The sequence below is a fragment of the Polyodon spathula genome, chromosome 20 (genome assembly GCF_017654505.1).
Source record: "Polyodon spathula isolate WHYD16114869_AA chromosome 20, ASM1765450v1, whole genome shotgun sequence".
NCBI lineage: Eukaryota > Metazoa > Chordata > Actinopteri > Acipenseriformes > Polyodontidae > Polyodon > Polyodon spathula.
The window spans coordinates 27,684,294-27,707,343 of NC_054553.1; the positions used below are offsets into that span (position 1 = coordinate 27,684,294).

Genomic DNA, 23,050 nt, shown 5'->3' on the forward strand with positions numbered 1-23,050 from the left:
AGGAAAATGTCTCACCAGCACGCTTCACAGTATCAGCGGCAACAGTTCAGATTATAACTTAGTTTTGACTTCAATTGTGATATTGAATTCTGCAGGCATATGAGTTCTTTGCTGCAGTTTTATAAATGTACGGACATCATTTATGCATTTTATGACTCTACTTGGCTGTGGATCCATACCAAAAAGTACAGTTTAAGTGTTTAATCTGCATTACTCGGATAATGTTGTAATGCAATTCCCTGGGGAATGTACCCACTTTATCGTCTTCAGTAATTTGAGGTTTAAATGATGTGTAAAGGGTGCATGGAACAGGATGCAGCTCATTTAAGAAGCTGCCTGTTGTGGTCCAACTGCCCTCAGATAACCACATTCCTATTACAGACTTACCAGAACCTATCCTTTTTATCTTTCTCTGTCTCTGCCCCTCCCTCACTTGCTCACCTTTCTTTCCTCCTATCCCTCTCTCACTCATTCTTTCTCCTATGTAATCCGTTCTCTCTGCTTTGTCTTTGCACTCTTTTTCTCGTGCCGTCTCTCCATGCCCTTCTCCTTGTCTCACTCTCTGTTTTTCTTATTCCCACTGCCCGTCTCTCTTCAGTTTCTACCCTCGCATTTTACTCCAAACTCTCCTTTTATGGTTGTCTAGTTACTCTCTCACTCAGCTGTGTGGGCTGGCTCCACGTTCACTGCTGTCTCACTGGAGTCAGTGAAATTCTGAGTAAAAAAAAAATGGGTTCTAACAAGACACGACAGGCTGTGAGGTTTGCTTCCTGGGGCATGATGCTGAAATAGATGAACTCTTTAATGCCTCCAAAATCATGCGTTTGCTATACAGCACAGTGGACCTTTAAAGGTGCATACAGTGTTTCTGAAGTTGTTTATAGTTTTGAAGCATTAGCTATTTTTCATTGTATTAAAAGGGTGCTTTCAGCCCTTTCCACATTGTATGTAGCTGCACTAGGGGCAATGGTAGCAAAAGGGCAGCCACAATATTGCACTGTTTGTTTGTTCAATGCATTGAGTTGCTGGTAATGCTGTGGTCTGCTTATGGTTCTTTATGGGTCTCCTTATGAGACCCACACTAGGATTATAATGGGATCCCAATAGTATTTTTCAGTAACTTTTCAAATCAGGTAGTATAGTGACCAGGCAGTGTATTTGTATTGAGATCTATTGGTCTTGATTCACAAAGCTTTAACTTGTAAGTTTTTAAACTGATTTGTGTATTATTTTTAAAGAAGAAGATTTGCTAGCCTAACCCAAGACTCTGCTAAGATTTTCCTGGACACTGAGATTCTTTAGCTGCTGTGCAGTGAAAGGACTCTCTGTCTGTGTGTCTGGTCTGAGCTGGACAAGTAAAGGGTTAACTCCATGGTGAACCTGGCCCCACGCGCTGCCTTAAAAGGAAAACTCCACTATAGGCCCAAAAATGAGAGGAAGTACAAACAACTTCTTTTTCAGGAGGACGGAGTTAACCGCTTCCTGTCTGGAGCAGTTTAGCACTCAGAGTGGAGTCGATACCCTTACCACAGTGGAAGACAAGCACAGGATTCTAGATCTAGTCTATGACATAGCTCTAAAGACTAGGGATCAACACTCAAAACGAATTAGCTCACAAAACTGAAACCACAATCTCTGTCCTTACAAAAAAACCTTTTGTACAGAACCAGTGTACCACTTCCTGCCTTGCTATTAAAGTTCATTCATTCTCTGTATTCATAAGAGGAACTACGTGTCTTTCACTGAGTCAACACCCTCCTCCTCCCCCTACACTCTTCCACTTTCTCCCTCTGCACTCTTGCGGTGTCAGTGCGTGAGTGAATGAAACCAGCACAAGCTCTCTCCCTGTTGCGCAGTGCATCACTTCCTGCAGCCTCCTTCATTATTTATCCTGTGCTGTTTATTTTGGTCACTCTCCTACCCAGATTTGATAAGGTCCGTCTGAGCCCGAGGCGCGCAGCCGCACGGCCTGTGACAGCCGATCTGTCATCAGTATTTGAAATGCATGTAAAACTTGCAAAATCACCATCTTGCAAAATGAATCAGTTTTTATAAGGGCAGACCTGTGTTTCCAGCATGTACACACATGTGCATTTGGACAGTCTTGTAAAGGCATAGCTGGATGTAGTGGACCTTAACTCTCAGCTGTCTGTTTCATATTCTTAAATCATGACACAATCCACATTACTGGCACTGCAAGCAATGTGCAAATCACTTAAAAACGTACAGAAATAAATGAAAACCCCACCCTGCTGAGATTGCCTTAGAAGGGACCCTGAGACTGAAGAATGTCCAGGGCGCGTTCCAGCCTGTTTGCAACATAATTCATCCCTCAGCATTGCATTTGTAATGATCCTGCTTGTATATCGCGCTGTTCAATGCCTCTGACATGTGCTGTTGACCACTGGGAACACTACTGTCAGCTGTACAGTGTGTGACAGTGATCTAGTCAGTGGAGTGTATAAAAGGGTTGGGTGATGCAGTTAGGCTTTAAGTTGTGTGGTTAATAATTCTAAACTGGTGGAGGGTCACTTCTGCTGTTAGCTGATGTTTCTTCCAATGGTCGTGGAAGCCAAGGGGAGGACAGCTCACTGCTCTCAGGGGAGGTAGTTACTGTAACTCCCTGCCTGCCTTCTCTGGAGCAGACAACAGGACCACCTACACCCCAGTCTGCTTGACCTGGCCCAGCTCTGTCCACTGACAAAACACTGTGATACAGTGCATTTCAGACCATCTGTGACAATTCCATATCCCAGTTTCTGTTTTCAGTGCCATTGTCTTGCAGAATGAAATGACCAGCGACAATCACATGCAGGACTGTAAAGAAAATCAAACTGATATATTCCTATTGTACCCAGTAAGTGAAGTTTAATATTGGACATTCTTGGGATTTTTGATAATGTTGCAAACAAATGTAAAACCTTAGGCTACCTAACTTGATAAGACTATTCGGTATGACTCCAGCAGCCCAGGGGAGCAGAAAAAAACATGACATCATCATTCAGCACACCAGCCAAGCATGCTGCAACAGCAAAGGTCTGAGCAGAGAGAGAGAGGACAGGAAATAATACTACCGAAGATACAGTGCCCAGAACGAACGCTGAAACCCAAGTCAAAGTTAATTGGATGGCTAGCGGATTCTTTAGACATATCTCTGTGCAAACGAGTTTGAATGAAAACTCACTTGAAAGTGTGAATGTTATTATGCTAATGGGTGGTAAAATAAAAATGTATATCTATGTGGAGAAAGGGTTGCTGCATCTCATTATTTTTAGAGCTTAAAACGGAGAGAAGCGAGTAACAGATTTCACTTCCTCTCGGTCGAGGGCACAGTTGAAAAAAGTCAAGAGCCTGCTGTCTCACTTCCTGGAGACCATGGCGACTCATGCTTGTACTTCCTCTTCCTGTGGTGGTCTGCAAAGCTGTTGTTTTAACTTTATATGGCATTTCTACACAGCAAAAGATACATTCAAATATACAGCCAAATGTTACAGAGGCAAATGAGACTTAGGAGTTAAAAAAACAGCAGGTCTTTTATTAGCTGTGCTGAAGCTGTGCCAGGAGTTGGTTCTGGTCAGTAGAAACCTTTATGAAATGAGTATCAGGTGCTGCAATAAGAGCTGTATGCACTAACATGGGCTGTGTTTTTGTCATGTGTTGTTAGTGCCTTTCTGTATTTGCTTCTAGATTTGTATTGAATTTATCTAAAAGTTGAACACAGTTGAGTTGCCCTCTCCCCTAGTGCCCTGTCCTTTTCAGCAGAATAATGAATCATTCACAGTTTCAGTGAGGCAGGGCGGCACAGCATTTGTAGACAGTAGTTCTAACTGAAAAGTGCCCTCACCCTGCCAAGTCTAGATCACAGGGAGGTGGGGGGAGGGTTTAATAGATACAGAACAACATGGAGGATAGGCTTTCTCTTTAGTTTTGTAGCTTCAGAGACATTGGTCCTTTAGCTTTAAGGAAGAGAGAAAAGGAACAGTCCAAGGCTCTTTGAAAGCGCAAATCTATAATCAAGTCAGGTGCCTGGAAGCCAAAGGAATTCAGCTAATCCGGTTCACAAACGTGCAAACCGCTGGTGTGGCTGCAGGGCTGAACTGATGCACAGGCCTCCACTGGTGAGGCTACACTGAGTGCCCGTGAATACCAAAAGTGTCTTCTGACAGTCCGAAACTTGCTGGCTCCGCCTGTTTTAACCTGACTCCTATCCCGAATGTTGTTTCTGTCAAAAAATGAAAAACGTTTCTGCTGTTTTATGTGGTGGAATGGGTGCATGGTGGCAGGATAGCTATCCTGCCACCATGCACCCATTCCACCACATAAAACAGCAGAATGATATAATATATGATATATATTAATGATGCAAAGGAGAGTTTTTACATGATTTCAATATTTCAAACAATGGACAGGTGGGATTGAAAGGTAGTAAGGCAGAGATAAACAGAACAGGTGTGTGTTTGTTTCAGGAGATATGGAGAAAGAAGAGAAGATACATTTAATAGAACATCATTATAAAGCAAGTACATCAGGGCAAACAGAAAAAAAAAAAAGTAAATTTAAAGCTCACTTTAATGTAGCCTGATATTTTATTTATGTATGTACTGTATTCAATTATAGTTTCATGCACCCGGTTATGGAGGATATTTTATGCCAAAATGAAATATAAATGAATACATAAAAAAAAGCATGCATGAATAAATATAGAAATAAAGAAATGTCAAAATAAATATATAGACATTTATTTATTTATTTATTTATTTATTCATTTATGCATTAATTTATTTAATTATGTTTCACTTTGGCATAAAATATCCTCCATACCCGGTTTGCACTTTATGAAAATTAATACCATGGGAATGTATAATAGGGTATCATACAAAGTGGCAAAGAATGACAGGCACAAGAGCAATAGGGGCTTGACTCTACATCCTCTTTAACTTCGTCACATCAGTACAATATCGAAGCCTTATCCATTTGATATCTTCACAGCACCTGCTCTTCTGTAAGGTCCAAACCGGTGGTGTCCTTTGACGATACCCCCATGGAGCAGACCTTCGGCTTCAGCAGCGAGTCCTTACTGAGGGGCAGCTGCATTATCCTCTTCATCGCAGCAATCTCTATCAGCACACTGGGTTCACCAGAGTAGTGGGAGTCACTGCTCCCACACCAGAACCACAGGACCTGTTTGAAATAGGACTCTTTGAAACAGGCGGAACCATTTTAGAAGGAAAATACTCAATCCAACCACATCCACCGTTTGGATTTTTTGCACGGGAGGTATGTTAATTAGGTACCCACTTAATTTGCATAAAATTTGGGTTTTGCGTCTGTTCTCATCCATCCTGGTCATTTTTGATTTTTGCTCGGAACACGGAACGTTAAAAACCTGCCACAAAAGCCACAAAATTCAGGGCCCGTGAGTCAAACTATCGGTCCTGGAGCAGCCTGGTGAAACCATGTGGAAAACCAATGCATCAAAATGCATACGTGTCATATAGAGGGCGTGGCTGCTTTATTACGCCATTGCCAGTAGGATGTGAATTAGGAACACTAAGAGGTGCAGTGGGCAGTGCTGTGCGATACACTGATATGGATTCTGTCCCCCTGTCGGTGAGATGGATTATCTTTTGCATAGTGGTTAAGACGCTCGCTTCCGCTGTGCGGGGTTGGCGGTTCACATCGAGATTTCACCCTGGTTACAGAGGCAACATCACAATAAGTACAAAAGGTCTGGAGCAGTTAGCTTCAAGTTCATTAGCATCTGAATAACTTGAGGCAAAGGTTTGTCTCAATTCCAAGACATGTGTTTGCAGGGATGTCAAAATCTTGCCCCAAGTAGGAAATTTCTTTCCAGTTCTTTGTTACAAAATGGGTTCTAAAGTTTCAGTTTGCAGTCTGCACTGTTTTCCAGTGCACACAGGCAGCCAGCACTGAGACGTATAGATGTGTATCTGACACACACCAAACATCATACCACAAAAACAACAACATTTCTGTGATTTCCATGTGATGCCAGATCCCTTGTCAAAGTTTGCTGTGGTGCACCATTGTGGCGACACTAGTGCAGTAAAGCCTAGTCATGGTAAAGCACAAATAAGTGTGCCAAAGAAATAACCATTGTCAAACAGGGTAGAGCGTGCTTACTATGCAAATCCCAGGACATATTTAGTGGTAAACGCCCTGTGAAGAGCTCTGGCTTGCAGGGATATTCATTATGCCAGCTGACCTGGGCTGTGTTTATGAGCTCCGCAGAAGCCTTTGTGTGATCCCTGAGTTGAGGCGAGCAGTTTGGTGAAACTGTGCAGAGGAGGCTGACCAGAGGCAGAAGAATTCCACTCCCTGCACATTCCACTGCCTCCTCCCCACTCACAGAACCAACCTCCTTAAAAGGGAAAACTGCCGGGCCTCTCAGGGCTCCGAGTATGGCAAAGCACAGGCGAACTTAGCAAATAAGCTTGGGAAAAGGCTAAATTACCAGTACTGTGTTACCACGATAAACTTTTATGAAGGAAATTAGCCATATTTTGAAATATAAAAGAAATGATGACCTATGTATATATGACCCACCATCCATAAAACAAATAAATAAATAAATATGCTTCTTTCTATAGGGAGCTGACTTTTAACAGTTGCACAGAGAGCCTGTAGGAGCTGCCAGTGGGCTGTACTGAGCATGTGCAGAAGGTGTCATTCTGAGCCTGGTACAGGCAGCCCTGTATGGATCACATTCCTCAGTGAAATACCTGCAGCCTCAGAAGCACCTTTACAGAGCAGGTTAACTTTCTAGTATTGGAGGAGGGATGGAAAACTGATCTATTCACTGGAAATTGGCCAAATCTACAGCTGTCCTTTTCCATTTAAAGGACATTCACTAGATAATTAATTCACTAAAATTCACTAGAGACAGTTCTGTGGATAAAAAGGAGGAACAAATGATGCCCCGTCAAATGATAGTGGTTCTGCTGTGCATTAATAATATTTGGGATGCCATTGCACTACAAATTGCTTATTTTAAAAAAATGTCCACGTATTTAAGGAGCATGCAAGAGACCAGAATGGGGTAAGACAAGGCAACAAATGCCCCATCAGCGGTCATTTTGCTAGGCTTCTTCATCTGCCTCAGCGCTGTCCTGAGGGGGGTGTCTGTGAGGCCGGGGGTGTGTGATGCTGTGACTCTGCCTTCCCTCTGTGCAGATGGCTCCCAGATGTTGCTCTGGACAGCCTGCCCCAGTGTTAATTCTTGTGTTCCAGACTGTCTTAGTGCAAGCGGCTGCTCTTTAATTCCGGTTATCTGCGTCATGTTTTCCACATTCGCAGAGGAAAATAAGATTGTGCTGTGTGAGAATAAACTGACATACCCATTAACAATATACAGACCATCTGTGTAGTTAGATTGAGATAGATAGCTAGCTAGCTAGATAGATAGATAGATACAAAATATAAATCAAGGTTAATCTGAGAATTGCAAAATATTAGGGCGTTTCAGTTTTGCAACAGCAAAAGTCTTACTAAGGTTTAATGTGTTGTAACTTGGCCAATGGCTGTAAATATTTTTCATGGCCTGATGTTCCTTCACAAATGCAGCAACAGCTAAAAACGAAACGGGAGCACTGAAAAACAAAACTCCCTTTTTCAAATGTAATCTCTCCTTCCTTGTGCCGCCTGCCAGTTCAAACCTTTCATAGCCTTGAAAGCAGCAGCTGGGGGGAGAAATCTCAAAAACGGGCTGCCATATTGACATCTCGTGGCCTTTTAGGTTTCCTCTTGATGGAGACAGAACACTTTATCACACTTGGCCATGTTCATAAAGCTTAAACGCCTCAGTTATCTAAATATACTTTTTTTTTCTTGTTTTAGCCTCACCAAATAACTCAAAGAGTTGACGCTTTGTAAATGGGGCCCATTGTCAACTAATGTGGTGCACAGCTGTGTTCTATGATTCTCTCGGTTGTCATCCTTTGATTTCTGTCAGCCAATAAAAATGAAGAGTTCTATGGGCTGCATGTGTTTTAACCTCCTGGGATAGTCCCTATTTCCTCCAATAGTTTTGTATTTGCATTTGACTGTAATCCAATAAGCTCTTGGTTTTATAGAAGTAGTTTGAACCTTTCTGGTACTGTGCAATTATATATTATGCTTATTATGCTCTGGTCATCTTGTGTCGTGGCTGTGAAAGGAACCCTGGGGGGTTGTGGGATGCCTGGAGGACCAGAGGCCTTTATTCTGAATGAGAGTGATTGGTTTGCTCAGAAACAAAAGCTCTCTTACCCACTTTCCCAGGCTCTGTTTAGAACAGGTGGTGTTTCATATGTGTGGCAAATGTAAACTTAGAAGAGTGTTCCAACAGTCATAAACAGGGCATGAAAATTATGAAGCGGAGAAGTGCATAGTATGAGTTATGCAGCATGTAGGCCAGTATTCTATTTGTTTTAACTGTTATCTAAAAATCGATCCACGCTCAATGCCACAGTAACGCTTTTGCAACAAAAGCATTTCATTGATCTGCAATTACCCATCGACTTGAATTTCAAATACACATGCCAAGCTGTCAATACATAAATAAAGATAAAAAGTCAAAGGAGAAAGCTGTTTTTATTATCATAATCTTAAAATCATTTCAGGAAAAAAAACCAAAAACCAAAAAACCATCCGTAAGACTCTAACTCTTCAGTGGTATGAGAAGTTCCCACCCTAACAATGAAACCACACAGTATTTGTATATCTGCTACCAGGATCCGATCCTCATCACATTACACTGCAGACTGATAAGTGCTACTTGATAGTCTTTTTGATAATGACTAGATCCATTAAGAAGCTACTTTCTGCAATTGTTTTGAGCCCATTAGGAATCTGGCTCTTTTGCAACACTGTTTGTAACTTTATACTTTACTCTGCTGCTCTCCGGGCAGCTGATTAATCAGCTGAGTGAGGATTGGCAAAACACTGAAAGGGTTCGAGGTGAAGTTGAGTGGGACACGTGGAACAAGTGGGGTGCTTATGAGCCGCCACATGGGTGCATTGACCAACTGGTTGATCTCGTAATAGATCAAGCCAAGATAAGCAACATGCGTGCTGCACTGGGTTAAGCACAGTAACCCTTAACACTGGATAAGCCTGTTCTCCACTGTTAAGACCATTCTGTCATTTTTGACCACTGCTGTCCTATAGGAGGGGGTACACCTGATTCTAAGGGACAGGGTGAGACAGGATGAACAGTTTCAGAACGAAAAATAAAATGTTTTACAGATCAAATTATGTCTATAAAACAAACTATTATTATAAAATCAAACTAAAAATAAAAAAAACAAAACAACCTTATCCAGAAACCCCTGTTGATAATTCCTATATAGAGGACTGACACCACTACATATTATGAAGATCACATCAGGGAATACAGTCAGCTAAATGTGTTGAGATGTATCTATCAAGGGTTCTATCCCAACTAAATACAAAAAAAAAAAAAAAAAAAAAAAAAAAGATTTGACATCAAGGACTAGAAGTTCCGGGTGGGAGGGTTCTAAAAGATCCACAAAAGGTTCTAGAATGGACCGGGAACTAACAGAATGTTTGCTAACCTTCCTGACTCTGCTGTAGACTGTAAACTGTAGACCTTTTATGCCACAAACACAAACACTGATTAAACAGATCAGACTCACACTTGCCATTGCAAGCCAGTCACTGCTGCTGCCAATAAAAAAAAAAAAAAAAAAAAAAACATTCTAATGTTGTTAAAGGCTGCCGTCCATCAAAAGATGCCTTGTGGGAAAGCTGCCTGTTACCCCCCTCCTAAAGTGTGAACGCTGGCCATATTCTTTATTACTGCTGTTGCTGTACTTACAGGGAAACAAAATGACAAATGATTATTATTATTATTATTAGCCATGACAGCAATACGACTATTCATTATTGCATTAAGACGTTAATGCAATAACAGGCGTGGGCTTCAGTGCCCTCTGCGTTTCTGTGACACATACTAGTTTATGGGAAATATGTTTCAATACACCAGCTGTATCACATAATACGTTTTCCAGATGTGGGGAGAGACACCAGCAGATAGACTGCAGTGACAGTTATTGACTGTGTTCCCATTTCTGATAGAATTTCTCCTGTATTAATACATTGTCTGTTATCAGAACGAGATGCAACTGGCACCAGACTCTCATGCAAGGGTTGGCTAGGCTACAACAGAGAATGTAACTTCCTCAATAACTTTGCACTGCACATAACCATGGCTATATCAAATCCTTTCTGTCTCTCATAAATAGCCTATTTGCAATATATAACCACATTCAATACCTAGTCTAGAAAAATGCCATCAATATTAAAAAGTGTTCAGTCAAAGCATTGTTATTTAAATAACTCACAAGTTAAAGCTATGTGAATGATGTCTGCAGTCTGCTAATGTGTAATTGTTACTACAGTGCATATCCTATAAATGACAGTAGTATTAATGGATGTATAAAAATTGCAGTCTTTTTGGTGATGAACAGGCCTGATTTTGTGACAGATAATACTGGGTTGTAATGTAACCAGTAGGTTGCACTGCACATACAGTATGTATATCTGTACAGCGTATAGATGCTTGAAGTTCACTGCACTTCATTGCTCGTTATCCTAGTTTTCTTTAAGGCTTCTTTTCTGAATAAAAAATGACAACAACACTGACTAAAAGAGGTAATCCAAACATACAACAGTGAACCTTGTCATCCCCCTGACGCTATTCAATCCAACTTCCAGCTATACCCGGCCCATAACACACAGCTGTTTAAAAAAATGGCAAATACTTATCACATTTACTGTATGTGAATGTGATCACAGAAACAGGGAGACTTGTCTTAATCCACCCCTACTTGGAAGCAATTGCAAAAATACACATAGAAATAAATAACTCTCCTTGAGTCCAGTTTCCTAAATATACAAGTTTGAACACACCGGGCTCCTTTCAGGTGCTTGTTTGTTTGTGTTGGTTTGATCGCATGCTCCCCGGAGTGTCTGGCAGGGTCAGTACTCCCAGAGCGTGGAGCTGTCCACCTTGTCTCCGTCGGCCTTCAGCGTGCCCCCTTGGTCGCCGCGGAGATACTTGCCGTTCTTGCCCTTGATGCCCACGCGCCCGTGCTCCAGGAACTCAAAGAAGAAGTCCTCGGGCATCTCCCCATCAGAGCAGACCAGCCCGCTGCTGGAGACATACCAGAACTTCCCTGCGGAGCCTGGCAGAGAGAGGAGAGAGAGGAGAGGGTGTCAGGACCGAGACTGCACTCAAAAAGAACCCTGGTTTACTATTGGTATCTCAGCTCACTGAAACACATTGCCCCCAGCTGGTGGTGGCAGGCTGAGCAAGCAGGACAGCTTCTGGGGCAGGTACCTTTGATGTGGTAGGCTCCGTCGGCGAAGATGAGCTGGAAGATGTCATAGACAGAGCGGTTGCCGTCCAGAGTGTTGGAGTTCTTGTGGTGGCAGACGAAGCCATTCTCCCCGCGCAGGATCAGAATGGGACGGTTAATCAGCTTCAACAGGAACTCCTCGTCCTCGCCTGCAACACAGCACGGCAATGAGAGCCAGCACTTCTACCAGCATAGCCAACTTAGTATTATTTGCACTGACTGTAAACTATACTGTATTTAAATATTATTTTAGCAGTGTAATGCCCTGTAACACGTGTAAGTCGCCTTTGATGAAGCCAAATAAACAATTTCTGCCATGCTGTGTACCTCTAAATTCTGATGCTCTACTAACTTGTATGGAAGACTGTCCAAGCAGCCCTAAGGTTTGACCTTTGTTTTTCATATACGGGTGCTGATGTTCTCTCCCTGTCATTGTGAATATGACTCAAACCTGTTTAAATGACCACTCAAAGAGGATTTCTAGATCAGTGGTCTTTTTCTGAAAAGGTGCATTTAGAGCTTGTGAAAGCTGAAGGCCAATAACGCTGGCTACATTCAGGACAATGGTACTCATACTGTAGCACACTGTCACTCATGTTTTAATTTGAACGCTTGGCACTGAACGGATGTTCCGGTAAATGTATTTTAACTTTCAAGAAATAGTTGTGATAATCCTGTACGTGAGACTGTGTCCTGTGTGCCCTCAATGCCAGAACTCCACTGAGAACCAGCTCAATGTCTCACTCTATTAGGACTTAACTCGATAAGGGCTGGCGTCAAGCCAAGGTCATCAGGAACAGGGAACATCCGTGAGCTTCCAGTCCAGGCACTGTTAAACTGAATAGCTACACTTTATTAGGAACGGTTAGGATGTGTTATTGAAATTAGGCTAGCTTGTCGTTGAAGACTCCCAGGTGTTCTTGGAATGGCAGCGCTTCCAGAAAACCACCACAGCAAAGTACAACTCTGTTCACAAGCAGGTTATGAGAGATCATTGCCACGGAGGTATGCAATCTTTTCGTGAGACCAGCAGAAGACTACAGAGGCCAGAATGAGAGAAACCTTCACTGGACAAGACACACACGTTTCTGCTGGAACAATGCGACGGGAGCTGTAATTGTTGGGTTTTCTAACAAGTCACAGGTTTTATGCCAGTTAGTGGAGAAGCAATAGAACAGGGATGGCTGAAGCAGACTGTGACATCCTTAGAGAGCCAATCAATAGGCAAAACAACCCTAACACTGAGTGCAGATAGGTAGGGAGCCAGTTACATTGTCCAGAACAGTGCACAGATACTTTGCTTCCTGTATCTGTCCAGTTCAGGTCCACACTCACCTGCAGAGTCGCTGCCCGCAGACAGCTGCCCGTTCTTCTTGGTGCAGACGTACTTGCCGTTGCCTGCTCGGAGTGCCACCCTGCGCCCACGCCACTCAATGTCAAACATGGTGCTGGCAGCTCTGCTCAAGGAAAGAGAAGAGAAGACGGGAGCTCGAGTGAGTTTGTGAGGGGGGGGCCATTCCTGTTACTCATTTCCATGACAACCAGGCCTCACACACAGACACAGGCCCCTTCACTAAGCATGGCTGATGTATGGAGTTGCAAGGGGGCCAAGGTGGGTAAACAGGCATGGAATTGGGAGTTTCTAATGACAGGCCTAATCCAATCCAATCCATGAACAAAATACTAGAGCAGGGATGGGCAACTCTGCCTATACCTACACTATAGTATATAATAGTTATAACAAAAATACTGTTCACATTGTTTAGGTATGGGGTTATTTACTCAAAGCTTAGACCCCAGTATGCACACTATCAACTAAATGATCTGTCAAGATATTTATAAGGCATGCTTTAGGGGCGCATTAGCAATGGGCAGTAAAATGGTCTGCCTATTTAATGAGAAGTTACTGCAATGCTTCTCACACCTCCTGTTATAGTTCCTTCTGTATTAAATATTAACAACATCCTTGATATAAAATAATGTGGTGGTGCATAGCTCTGGCTGTCGAGATTGATCCCAGTCTGGGTATTTTGTTCCAAACTTCAATTAATTAATTGCTCCCTTGCCCTTCAGTTAACTAGTTTAGGAACTGCCTGCAACGGATCTTGATGGCCAGCATTGATATACTGTATAAATCTACGAAAGTGTCTGAATGGTGCCACTGAGGGAATGAGAAGACAGAGGCTGACTCACACTTCGGTGCCAGTGGACTCGATGCCCCCATGTGAGACCAGCGTCCAGTAGTTGCCGGCGTTGGTTCGGAACATGCACTTTTTGCTGTCCCGGTCAATCTCCATCTGGAACGTCTCCTGGTCTGTCTCTTCATCCTGATTGGCTGAGATACTGACACCTGAAAACACAAGGAGACACAAGGAGAACTTCAATGGAGCTGTAAGTAATCCCCATGTTACTGAAGATTAACATCACTGGAGCAGCAAATGCTGCTGACACTTTATTAGGAAGGATTAAGAAATAATGGTCATGCTAAGGAGCTAACCCATACAATACATCTCTTGATTACACTTTCTAAGGCTAGAGTAGTTGACTCTTAGTCAGTTAGCAGTGTAGAAGACGTGCAGAGTCAAACGTCCCAGAACACAACTGATTCGTTTCTCATCGTCTTACCCTCCCTACAATTCTGACTGAGTCTCAGTTCAATCTGGATCTCTGATGACGTCATTTGAACAGGACAGATTTCAAATCACTTTTGATAATCTGGTTTATATCACAGAGAGTTGTCTCGACTGAAGAGAAGACTTCGCTCAGTAAAGGACAAGTGAAATTGTGGGGCATCAAACTGCACCATCACCCCTCTAAGAAGTGATCCCTCCAGTCCAAGGGCATGGAGACTAAACTGCACCCTCACCCCCCTTAGAGAATAGATGATCCCTCCAGTCCAGGGCAGGCTTGAGGCATGCTCTCAGGCTATACATGGAAGCTGACATTGCCTATATGTGTGCTGTCCCTGCTCATTCGGTAAATAGAGGTTTGGCATGTCTGATTAGTGACTCTTTAGAGTAAACTGGGTACACAGTGCAAAGTTATAACACATAACTGAAATGCAGAGCAAATCCTGTCTGTTATCAGAAGAGGAAGAATGAAGCAGATTGTATCTAATGCCCGAATTAAAAACCTCACAAATAGCTGCTTTCAAATCCCTCGACTGTTTCCTTAATCCTCTTACAGGGAAAATCCCCACCCTTCACCCTGACAACCATATTCTAATATCTTCTCTCCAGTAAAACTGCAGGTCAGCGCTGGGGAGGCTAAGCTGCTTTGCATGCTGTCTCTATGATCTTATGTTCAACAGGGGACATTAGTTCTCTAATAGTTCAGTTGCAGAGTTGCAATTGTGAACCATTATTTGTACGATAAATGATAACGGGAAGCAACTGTAGCTGAGTGCACAGGTGAGCATGTTGTGGGTTGTAGTTTTTGGCTGATGATTTGCTATTAAAGCCATTAGATTCAGCATTGGAATAGGACTACAGATCACATAATTCTCTACCATGTAATTGTCTGAAGCTGCTTTGTAGGAGGTGTAGTTCTATTGCCAGTCAACATCCTTGGGAGTCAACGGAAGTCGTGGAACTTTATGACTACAGTTTCCAGAGACTACTGCAAAAACCACAGAGCAGGAAGGCAACTGTGCTGGATTTGTGGGACTTGTACACGTGCATACAATATGGCCAAAAAAGGGTATTTTCTTCTAAGGTGCACATTATACATAATGCATGATACAGTTCTGTTAATACTGTTAAGAAAGCCTATAAGATGTAAGGAATGAGACTTTAAAACACAGCCCTAGGTCTCAGCCCCTCCAGCCCTATAATCCCAATGATGCCTCTCCCCCCCTGCACTGGAGCCATGGCCTTACAGAGGCTACCTCTTTATTTGTATGCTTTTTTTTTATTTCTTCATTTGATTACTCAAAGAAACATCATTTATCATTTGACCATGCGGGGTGCACATTTAAATTCAGCGACACCCGACAGAGAGATATGCAAAGCGCATGCAAACTGGAACTATATTAGCTGTAACCTTGAGAAGCAGAAAGTCCCTTTGTAAACGGATACCACATGATTTAACTTTAGCTCTCCACTGCATTGCCATGCTACTTATTGCTGAAGCAGTAGTACACCTCTCAATACACTCCTCTCTTTCGAATGTGCTTTCACTGCAGCACCTGAGCAGCAGAGTCTGGATGGAAATGTGCTGGTTGCTTCATTTCTACACGATTCCAGTGCTGTGGTAATTCCACACTCCGTGCCGGTGGTGATGGCAGCACTGGTGCAAGAGCTTAGGAAACGGTGCCTAGCAATATCATAGAGTGCCCATTTATTGGCATCAGCACCCTTGCAGAGTGAAGCTGCCTCTCTGAAGAAATGGGCATTGGTAATTCATCAGCTGGTTGCCGGAGAGTGAATTATTCAGGGTAAGCTGACTCTGGGGGTGGGCGTGCGTTTCACAGAGCGCTCTCCGGCATGTCTCTGTTTCACTGTACAAGCAGAAAGACACTGAGGGAACTGATGACAGCTGAGATAATTAACCTGTCTCTCTCTCTTTCTCTTTTTCTCTCTTTCTTTCTCTCTCTATCGAGTGAAACTGGCGAAAAGAAGTTACTAACATATATTAGTGACTAAAATGTTTAGTCAGATCACTCACAACTGATCTAAAAACTGGGAAGATGCTGAAAACATACTTTAAATGGATGCACCTTTGGTGCATGAAATCTGTATTGATCCATAAACTAATTGACTTTGGGTGCCTATTGCTTGTGCTACAAATACTGGCACAGATGTCAGCTTTGTGTCCCTGAAAGGTCTCCAGGGATACCTACCTCAACACCAGGACAGGTGGCAATCCCAGCCTCCACTCCATCACCTGGTAAAACCAAGACATTCAGCAGCACGTGTTAACCTCACTCTGATGGGTGTCCCATTATTCTTTTAATTGCATGTTGCTGCTGTACCGGATACTCTCTCTAGCCACACTTTCACACACCGCAGTTCCCCTCTTTCATCTTGGTCTTCCTGTAATGTATCTGCCCTCTAATTTACTGCTGATTGTCCTGCCTTCTTTCATTCACAGGGTATAAAAACATCATTGTGTTGCATAAAGGCAACTATTAATGCATCTTCCTGATGGGGAAAACTTTTCAAGGTTTGGATTTCGATGGTTTTGAATTCAAACTGCCTGTTGTCCAAAAACAAGTCCAGTACCAATATCTTTGGTAATATAGGAACATCGGATCTTAGTATAAAACTGAAAAATGAACAGATTCATAGTTTACTATAGGAGACCTAAAGCAAAATATGAATCCCACGTTAGTTATTTCTTACTATTGGAAAAATCTTCAGCAAAGATCCGTTTATTGTTCTTTACCTGAAATCACCTCATTAAACAAAACACCTGGAGATGCACAAGTAAGGTAAAAACAGGACAGGTGAAGACCAAAAAAACCACATGATATGTGAGGAGATTATTGCCATTGAAATAAAAGTGACCTGATTCATTTGAAAGCAGTTGACGCACACATTTCCTAGTGTCTGATTCACAGTGTTGTACTTCAGTAACACCTGGCTGTCACACAAACTAGGGTTAGGCCAGGTATGGCTGGTTGGAGCAAGCACTGGTTTGCAGGTAGGGGCACCTGACACAAGAGAAATGTGTCTGTGTGGGCTAAAGTATGTTTATGGGCTGTACAGCTCAGAACAGCCAAATATGGTAAAAGCCTGGGAACGGTGTGCTATGACGTAGTTAGCTAACTTTGGGATTGGCTTAGAGGCATGACCTGGGGCCGTGGTAGCCATGGAAACTCAGGCCTGTTGCCTTAAACTCCTGCCTCTGCCACAGACAGGTAAACAGACGTCACTTTTATTGGCTTGAACTATGACCCCAAAACCTGGCCCACCCCTTTCCACAGCCTAACCACCGCCCAACTGCCCAAGACAACCTCTCATCATTACTGTACTAGATTAACTAGATTAGGACAGAAAACCTAACAGTCATTTCAAGAGATGTTTGAAAATATAGATAGTCTGTCTGATTAGCATTATAACATTTACAGAAGTCCCTTATTGTTGTGCTGTTGATCGGGTGAAGCCCACCTGTCGTAACACCATCAGTTTGACTAAGTTTTATCCCAGGAAGGCATTAGGTATCAGGAAGGAACATTTTAAATGTTTAATCTATAGCGTTGTATTTGAAATGGCTTTATAGAGACAATAACATAATATAAAACCCTAGGAAACAGCACAATGAAAAAAGAACTTGTGATAATGCTGCTAGCAATACAAAGAAGGTCATTTTACCATCCGCATGTAGAGACAAGCCTTAACCATTCATTACTATAGCATTACCACAACCACAACAAGCATTGCACATGTGGCGCAATGTACTGTAAGCACTGCACTATAGCCTTACAACAATAACTGTAGCAGGGTGCCGCGGGCAGTTACCTTGTCTGTTGGAGACGAATCTCCCACTGGCGGCTTGGAAGACGACCTGTGGGTGGCTCTCCTCCAGGTCAAACAGCTCGTCCTTGCCGGGCTTGGAGCTGCGTCCGGACCGCAGGGTGCCAGTGGGTCCCATGGGGGTCAGGTACTTGCCCTCGCAGTCCTTGAATGCCAGCTTGCCGGACTTGAACTCCAGGGTGTAGCCGGTGTTGCGGACGGGCTCCATCACCAGCTTACCGTCGTTGCGGAGGAAGCGACTGTCGCAGGTCTTGAGGCAGTACTTCCCGTCCAGGTAGATGAGGGTGAGGAGGGAGTGTACTCCCCAGGGGATGTTGCTGTCGGCTGAGATCTCGTTCTCCTGGGTGGAGAGGTGGGCGTAGCGCTTGCGGCTGAGGCTCAGCAGGTTGGCCTGGGGGTGCAGTGCCAGGTGGACGGCCCAGAGCTCCGGCTCAGCTATGGCCTGGGAGAAGCAGGAGAGGCGGTCCGCGGATCCCCCGAAGTAGCGGGCGTGGGGCTCGGACTGCAGAGCCCAGCGGCCGTCGGACTGTGCCACGATCAGAAAGCGGCAGTTGCCGTCAGGGTGCTCGGCCCCGCAGATCACCTTGCCGTCCTTGTCTGCGGAGAGGTAGCGGCCCAGGTGACTGCGCAGGTACGCCACGCCGCTGTCCTTCTCGTCCTGCTCCAGCATCCAGATCTGCTTCTTCTTCATGCTGGGAGCTGAGGCGTTCACCTTGAAGCCGAATGCCTCCGCTGTCAGGTAGCGGTTCTCGTGGTTGATCAGGCCGAACTGGATCTTCAAGGCCTGGTGAATCCCGTTGGTCGGCATTTTCACCTCTCTTGAGTCTCGAGTCTGGGGGTAGGGGTGATGGGTTCAAAGAGGGGAAAAGGAATTGGGGGAAGATTGGGGGAAGAGGAGGTAGAACAAATACCAAGCAGTAAAGAGCAGAAACGTTCGTCCTCCTCCCAGATTATTTTTTTTTACCAGTTTTTGTTCAAATAGCAAAGGAGTATGCCCCTCTTGATATCTTCTTATCTTTCTCCTCAGATCCCTTTTAATGGCCTTCCTTTTCTCTTCCTCTTCCGTATCTGCTTCCCCTTTCTACCTGTTTATTTTTTCTGTTCTTCTCTCTTCCTCTTTACTGTTCTTTCTCCGTTGCTCCGGCCCTTCGACACCCTCTCTCACTTCCACACAGTGCACACTCACACTGGACTTTTTTTGTTCTACTAATCAGCTCAGGATTAAAATGAGCAGGACACCTCAATCCACTGACGTCACCTTGATCCCAACAGCTCCTTCTCTCCCTCTCTCTCTCTCTCTCACTCTCTCTCAGTCCCCTCCACTGCTCTGACCCCTAACTCCAAGCGTCCTGGAGATTGCTTGGCTGTGAATCAAACATCGGAGGGCCACTGCGGAAGCCTTGATAAATAATTAGACAAGAGGGTTCAATTTCTCTTTTCTTCTCTGATCCTTATGGTTTTTTTTTTGTTCACATGTTTAATTTCTTGGAGCCTGGCAGCAGTTTAGTTACCTAGCCCCTCGCAGACTGTTTAGTTGAACACATCTTGGATTACAAGATCTCCCAGATTTCAATAAGCCGACCCAAGTCCCCTGAAAGAAATAGCAGCAGCAGGTCCCCGGGTAACAAAGAGATTTGTTCTCTAGTCTTTTACAAAGCCCTCTTTCACCAAGCTCCCTCCTCCCTTGAACCTGCTGGCTGCTATCAGGGAGGGAAGCCTGTTGTGGGATGATCGGGTGCCGGTTTACTCTGCCTAAACCTCCTGTACTGTTGCAGGTTGCCTACAAAGCCATGCAATCCGATCCCTCCCCAGTGGCAGTAGTGGCCCTATTGGTGTCTGCTTTCCTCATCGTCTCTGTATAAAGTTACTCCAGGTCTCTGATTCCAGCCCCTCTTGGTCACCTATATAGGTGCACATGTATAGAGACACACACACACCATAAAAAAAAAAACAGTCCTCTCTCATTCCACCAGATACTAATCTTCTTTACCCTAATCCTGCCACTTAAATAGGACCTTAAATAAATGTATTTTCAGTTTTTTTAACGATATGGAGAACATTGCTTCAAGAATTGTCACCAAAAACAATAAATAAATGGTTGTCAGTTATACTTTGCAATGGATAGTGCTGCACCACTGCTATACTACTGCAGCCTGTACAGCATCAAAGACTTAGTGGCACTGTTACAAGTACTATTGCATTTACTGCTGGAAGCATTGGCAAGAGTTAATTAGGACGCTGGTGGCCATTCAGTAATTTCAAGAGTAAGGAATAATATACTTTCATATCCCTAACCTTAACCCTAAACTTAACCTTAACCCTAACCCTAACCCTGACCCTAACTCTAACCCTACCCCTATCCCTAACCCTAACCCTAACCCTAACCCTAGCCCTAACCGTATCCCTAACCCTAACCCTAACCCTAACTGTATCCCTAACTCTAACCCTAACCCTGACCGTATCCCTATCCCTAACCCTAACCCTAACCCTATCCCTAACCCCAACCTTAACCCTACCCTTAAGCATTGCTTCTCTACTCATCATTGCCATGTTTTACTCTGATTCCCTATGCTTTACTAGGGGTCTTGTTTTTTTAGTTTGTGTTTACAGTGGGGTTTTATGTCCACTGAACAAAAAGTATGAAAGCTTCTGGGTGTGTGCGCTGTGCATGCTGGTGGTGCTGTCTGTGTCTGTGTGAGCTGCAGCTCCAGTGACTGGTACTCCCAGGTATGTTTACTGTTCATCTGGGGCTATTGAGAGTAATCTGATTGATCAAAGTTCATTGTGTAGAGGCAGGGGACTCTGTCAGAGCCAGTGGTGGCTAAATGGTCATTTTGCAGTTGACAATGCTTCCCCATGCTTTTAGTATGCATTAACATTATAGGCCATTCTAGTAAACAGATTTCACTGTAGATGTCCAGCACAAACGTCCCCTGAAGGAATAAGAAAGCTGGTAATCATTGCTTTATTAAACAGCCCCTTGCCAGGTGGCTAATGGAAACAGTTCCAGGTGTAATTATTCACTACAGTGAGATTAGCTTATTAGAAGTGCATCGTCAAACACCCTGTTTATCACAGAGAGGATAATAGATGGACTGTTGCATGCATTATGAAAACGATTTTGCATCTAACTAAAATAAATCTGCTATCATTAGCCACCCCACATGATGTACTTCTGAATCTGATTGTGTTACTCCTTCTGTTTGTCCTCTGGCTGCAGATTTAGTATTATAAGTCATTAATGGGCACTGTACAATAAACAGCAGAGGTCCCAACACAGAGCCGTGAGGTATTCCTCTCGTAGCCTCTTTCCAAAACTTGAAAAGCTTTCCGTTTATGGCATCCCATATAGCTGCAATCAAGATTCCTCTCCCACAGTCAGACCCATTCCTGACTCCACGTGGCTGGCCTGCCTGCTTGCCCAGATCCATTTCCTATCATTATTTCATTGTGCCTTCTCTCCTTTTCCTCTGTCCCTCTAGCTCTCAAACATGTCTACATCCATACATGCTCCCCCCCTCTGTCCATCAGAGTCTACCTGCCTGTCTGTCTGTCCTGATCCAGCAGCACTCTCAATAATGACATTGTGAGGGCCGCTGTGTATTGTATCCCTGGATTCCCCTGTGAAGCTACAGTGTATTATACCATGGTGCTGGTATACAGCATTCAGATGGACGCATGCAATATTTAGAGTGTGACAGAGTAGAAGTTAGGATGATACCGTAACTTCTGATTATTTGTGTATTTAGTATGTACTTAGGTATTTATTATTTGTACGCTGGATTTCTAGATTTGAACAGTTTCCTTGCAAACTCATAAACAACCTAATGTTTCTATGGTTCACTATACTATACAGTTGTACATTTTTAAGGGGCATTTCATATTTGGTTATATATACTGTACATTATATTGCTCAGTGATTACATATAGTTTAAACATGAAAATAATTATGAATGAAATATTTAAATGTACGCAGTGAAGTTGTATTTCAAATGTCGAATGGCAAACGATTCCAGAACTCAGGGTCTCTGTACAAAAAAAGATGTCTGGAGTATCTTCGTACTCATGAGAAATACAACGCTTATTAACTTCACTTGCTAACATGGATTGGAAGTATTGTGGGCCATCACCATGTCTACATGTCTTCTAAGCTGCAATGGTAACACTGACCCATCTTAGTTTACATCAGACAGTGATGCATCAAACCACTTCAGTCTATTAAACTCAATGGCCAAGCAACAGTACTTGAAGAAGTTCGTTCAGTGTAAGACTGGGGTCTAGTGATGAGCCAAGGTATTTAAAGGACTTTAATCTTGGTAAAACGTGCCCTCCAAGAGTCTTAACTTCAATTCATCATTAAGTCACCCTGCATAGGCTCAATTAATACTGGTTTCCATTCACTGTAATCAAACCCTCAAAACTGTGTGTGTGTGTGCGTGAGTGTGTGTGTGTGTGTGTGTGTGCGTTTGTGCGTGTGTGTGTGTGTGCACGCTGAGAATTCCATGACATTGTGTGTTTACACGACTCCTTTGCTATGCAGGCCCCCTAGTGTCTGGCAGCTCACACTTCAGGCTTAGTGATCCCTGGTCTTGGGGGACCCCCTGTGTCTGCTGATTGAACCCTTATTTTAACTATTCATTAGCGTAGACTTTTTTAATTGTTTTCAGCTTTTTAAACAGTTGGAGAGTTCAAGTTAATGATACAATTTTATAAGTAATTTGAAATCGACAACTTTTTTTGTTAGCTGAGAACAATTAAAAAGGTCTAATTAAGCACATTATTAGTTCAATTTAAGGGTTTGATTAAGTCATTGAGAACTCAGTTGGAATGAAAACCAGCAGACACAGGGGTCCCTCAGGACCAGGATTGGGAATCCCTGAGCTAAGGTATGTACAAGCTGCAGCTCAGTGCTGTATGCATGACATCGCTGTACAATTCCACATTCCAAGCCGATATGTTTCCACGATGTCATTGGAGGAGCACGGCTCTATACAGCAGAAAGCATTGCTGTGCAAAAACAAAAAATGGTAATTTTACTTCTTTGGAACCATTCTTGTTTTTGGGTGATTCTTCCTAGCATTGCTGCAGGCAGAAAACAACACCATTCTTTCCCACTAATCTTCCAATTGAGACTTCATAGTTCTAGCTTTACTGTAGTGCATTACCGTCTCCGTTCAGATGGGGAAGGAACAG

The 23,050-nt window shown here is 43.4% G+C and overlaps 1 protein-coding gene across 1 annotated transcript; it reads right to left on the reverse strand.

The window, feature by feature from the left end:
- Window positions 1-8,573: 8,573 nt before the first annotated feature.
- Window positions 8,574-19,146, reverse strand: LOC121295339 (fascin-2-like). The gene is made up of 5 exons (XM_041219836.1): window positions 17,843-19,146; window positions 13,575-13,731; window positions 12,717-12,838; window positions 11,363-11,530; window positions 8,574-11,207 (listed from the first exon to the last, which is right to left on the reverse strand). The coding sequence occupies exons 1-5, from the start codon at window positions 18,663-18,665 to the stop codon at window positions 11,002-11,004; spliced, it is 1,476 nt and encodes a 491-aa protein (XP_041075770.1). The 5' UTR covers window positions 18,666-19,146; the 3' UTR covers window positions 8,574-11,001.
- Between the last annotated feature and the right edge of the window lie 3,904 nt (window positions 19,147-23,050).

What these genes read in the sequence shown, in the direction of transcription:
- LOC121295339 (XM_041219836.1), bottom strand. Translation starts at nt 18,665, where the DNA reads ATGCCGACCAACGGGATTCACCAGGCCTTGAAGATCCAGTTCGGCCTG. An exon ending in ATTCGTCTCCAACAGACAAG is followed by an intron (nt 13,732 to 17,842) that starts GTAACTGCCCGC and finishes TTGTGTTTTCAG; the next exon opens with GTGTCAGTATCTCAGCCAAT. An exon ending in GAGTCCACTGGCACCGAAGT is followed by an intron (nt 12,839 to 13,574) that starts GTGAGTCAGCCT and finishes TTCCTTGAGCAG; the next exon opens with AGCTGCCAGCACCATGTTTG.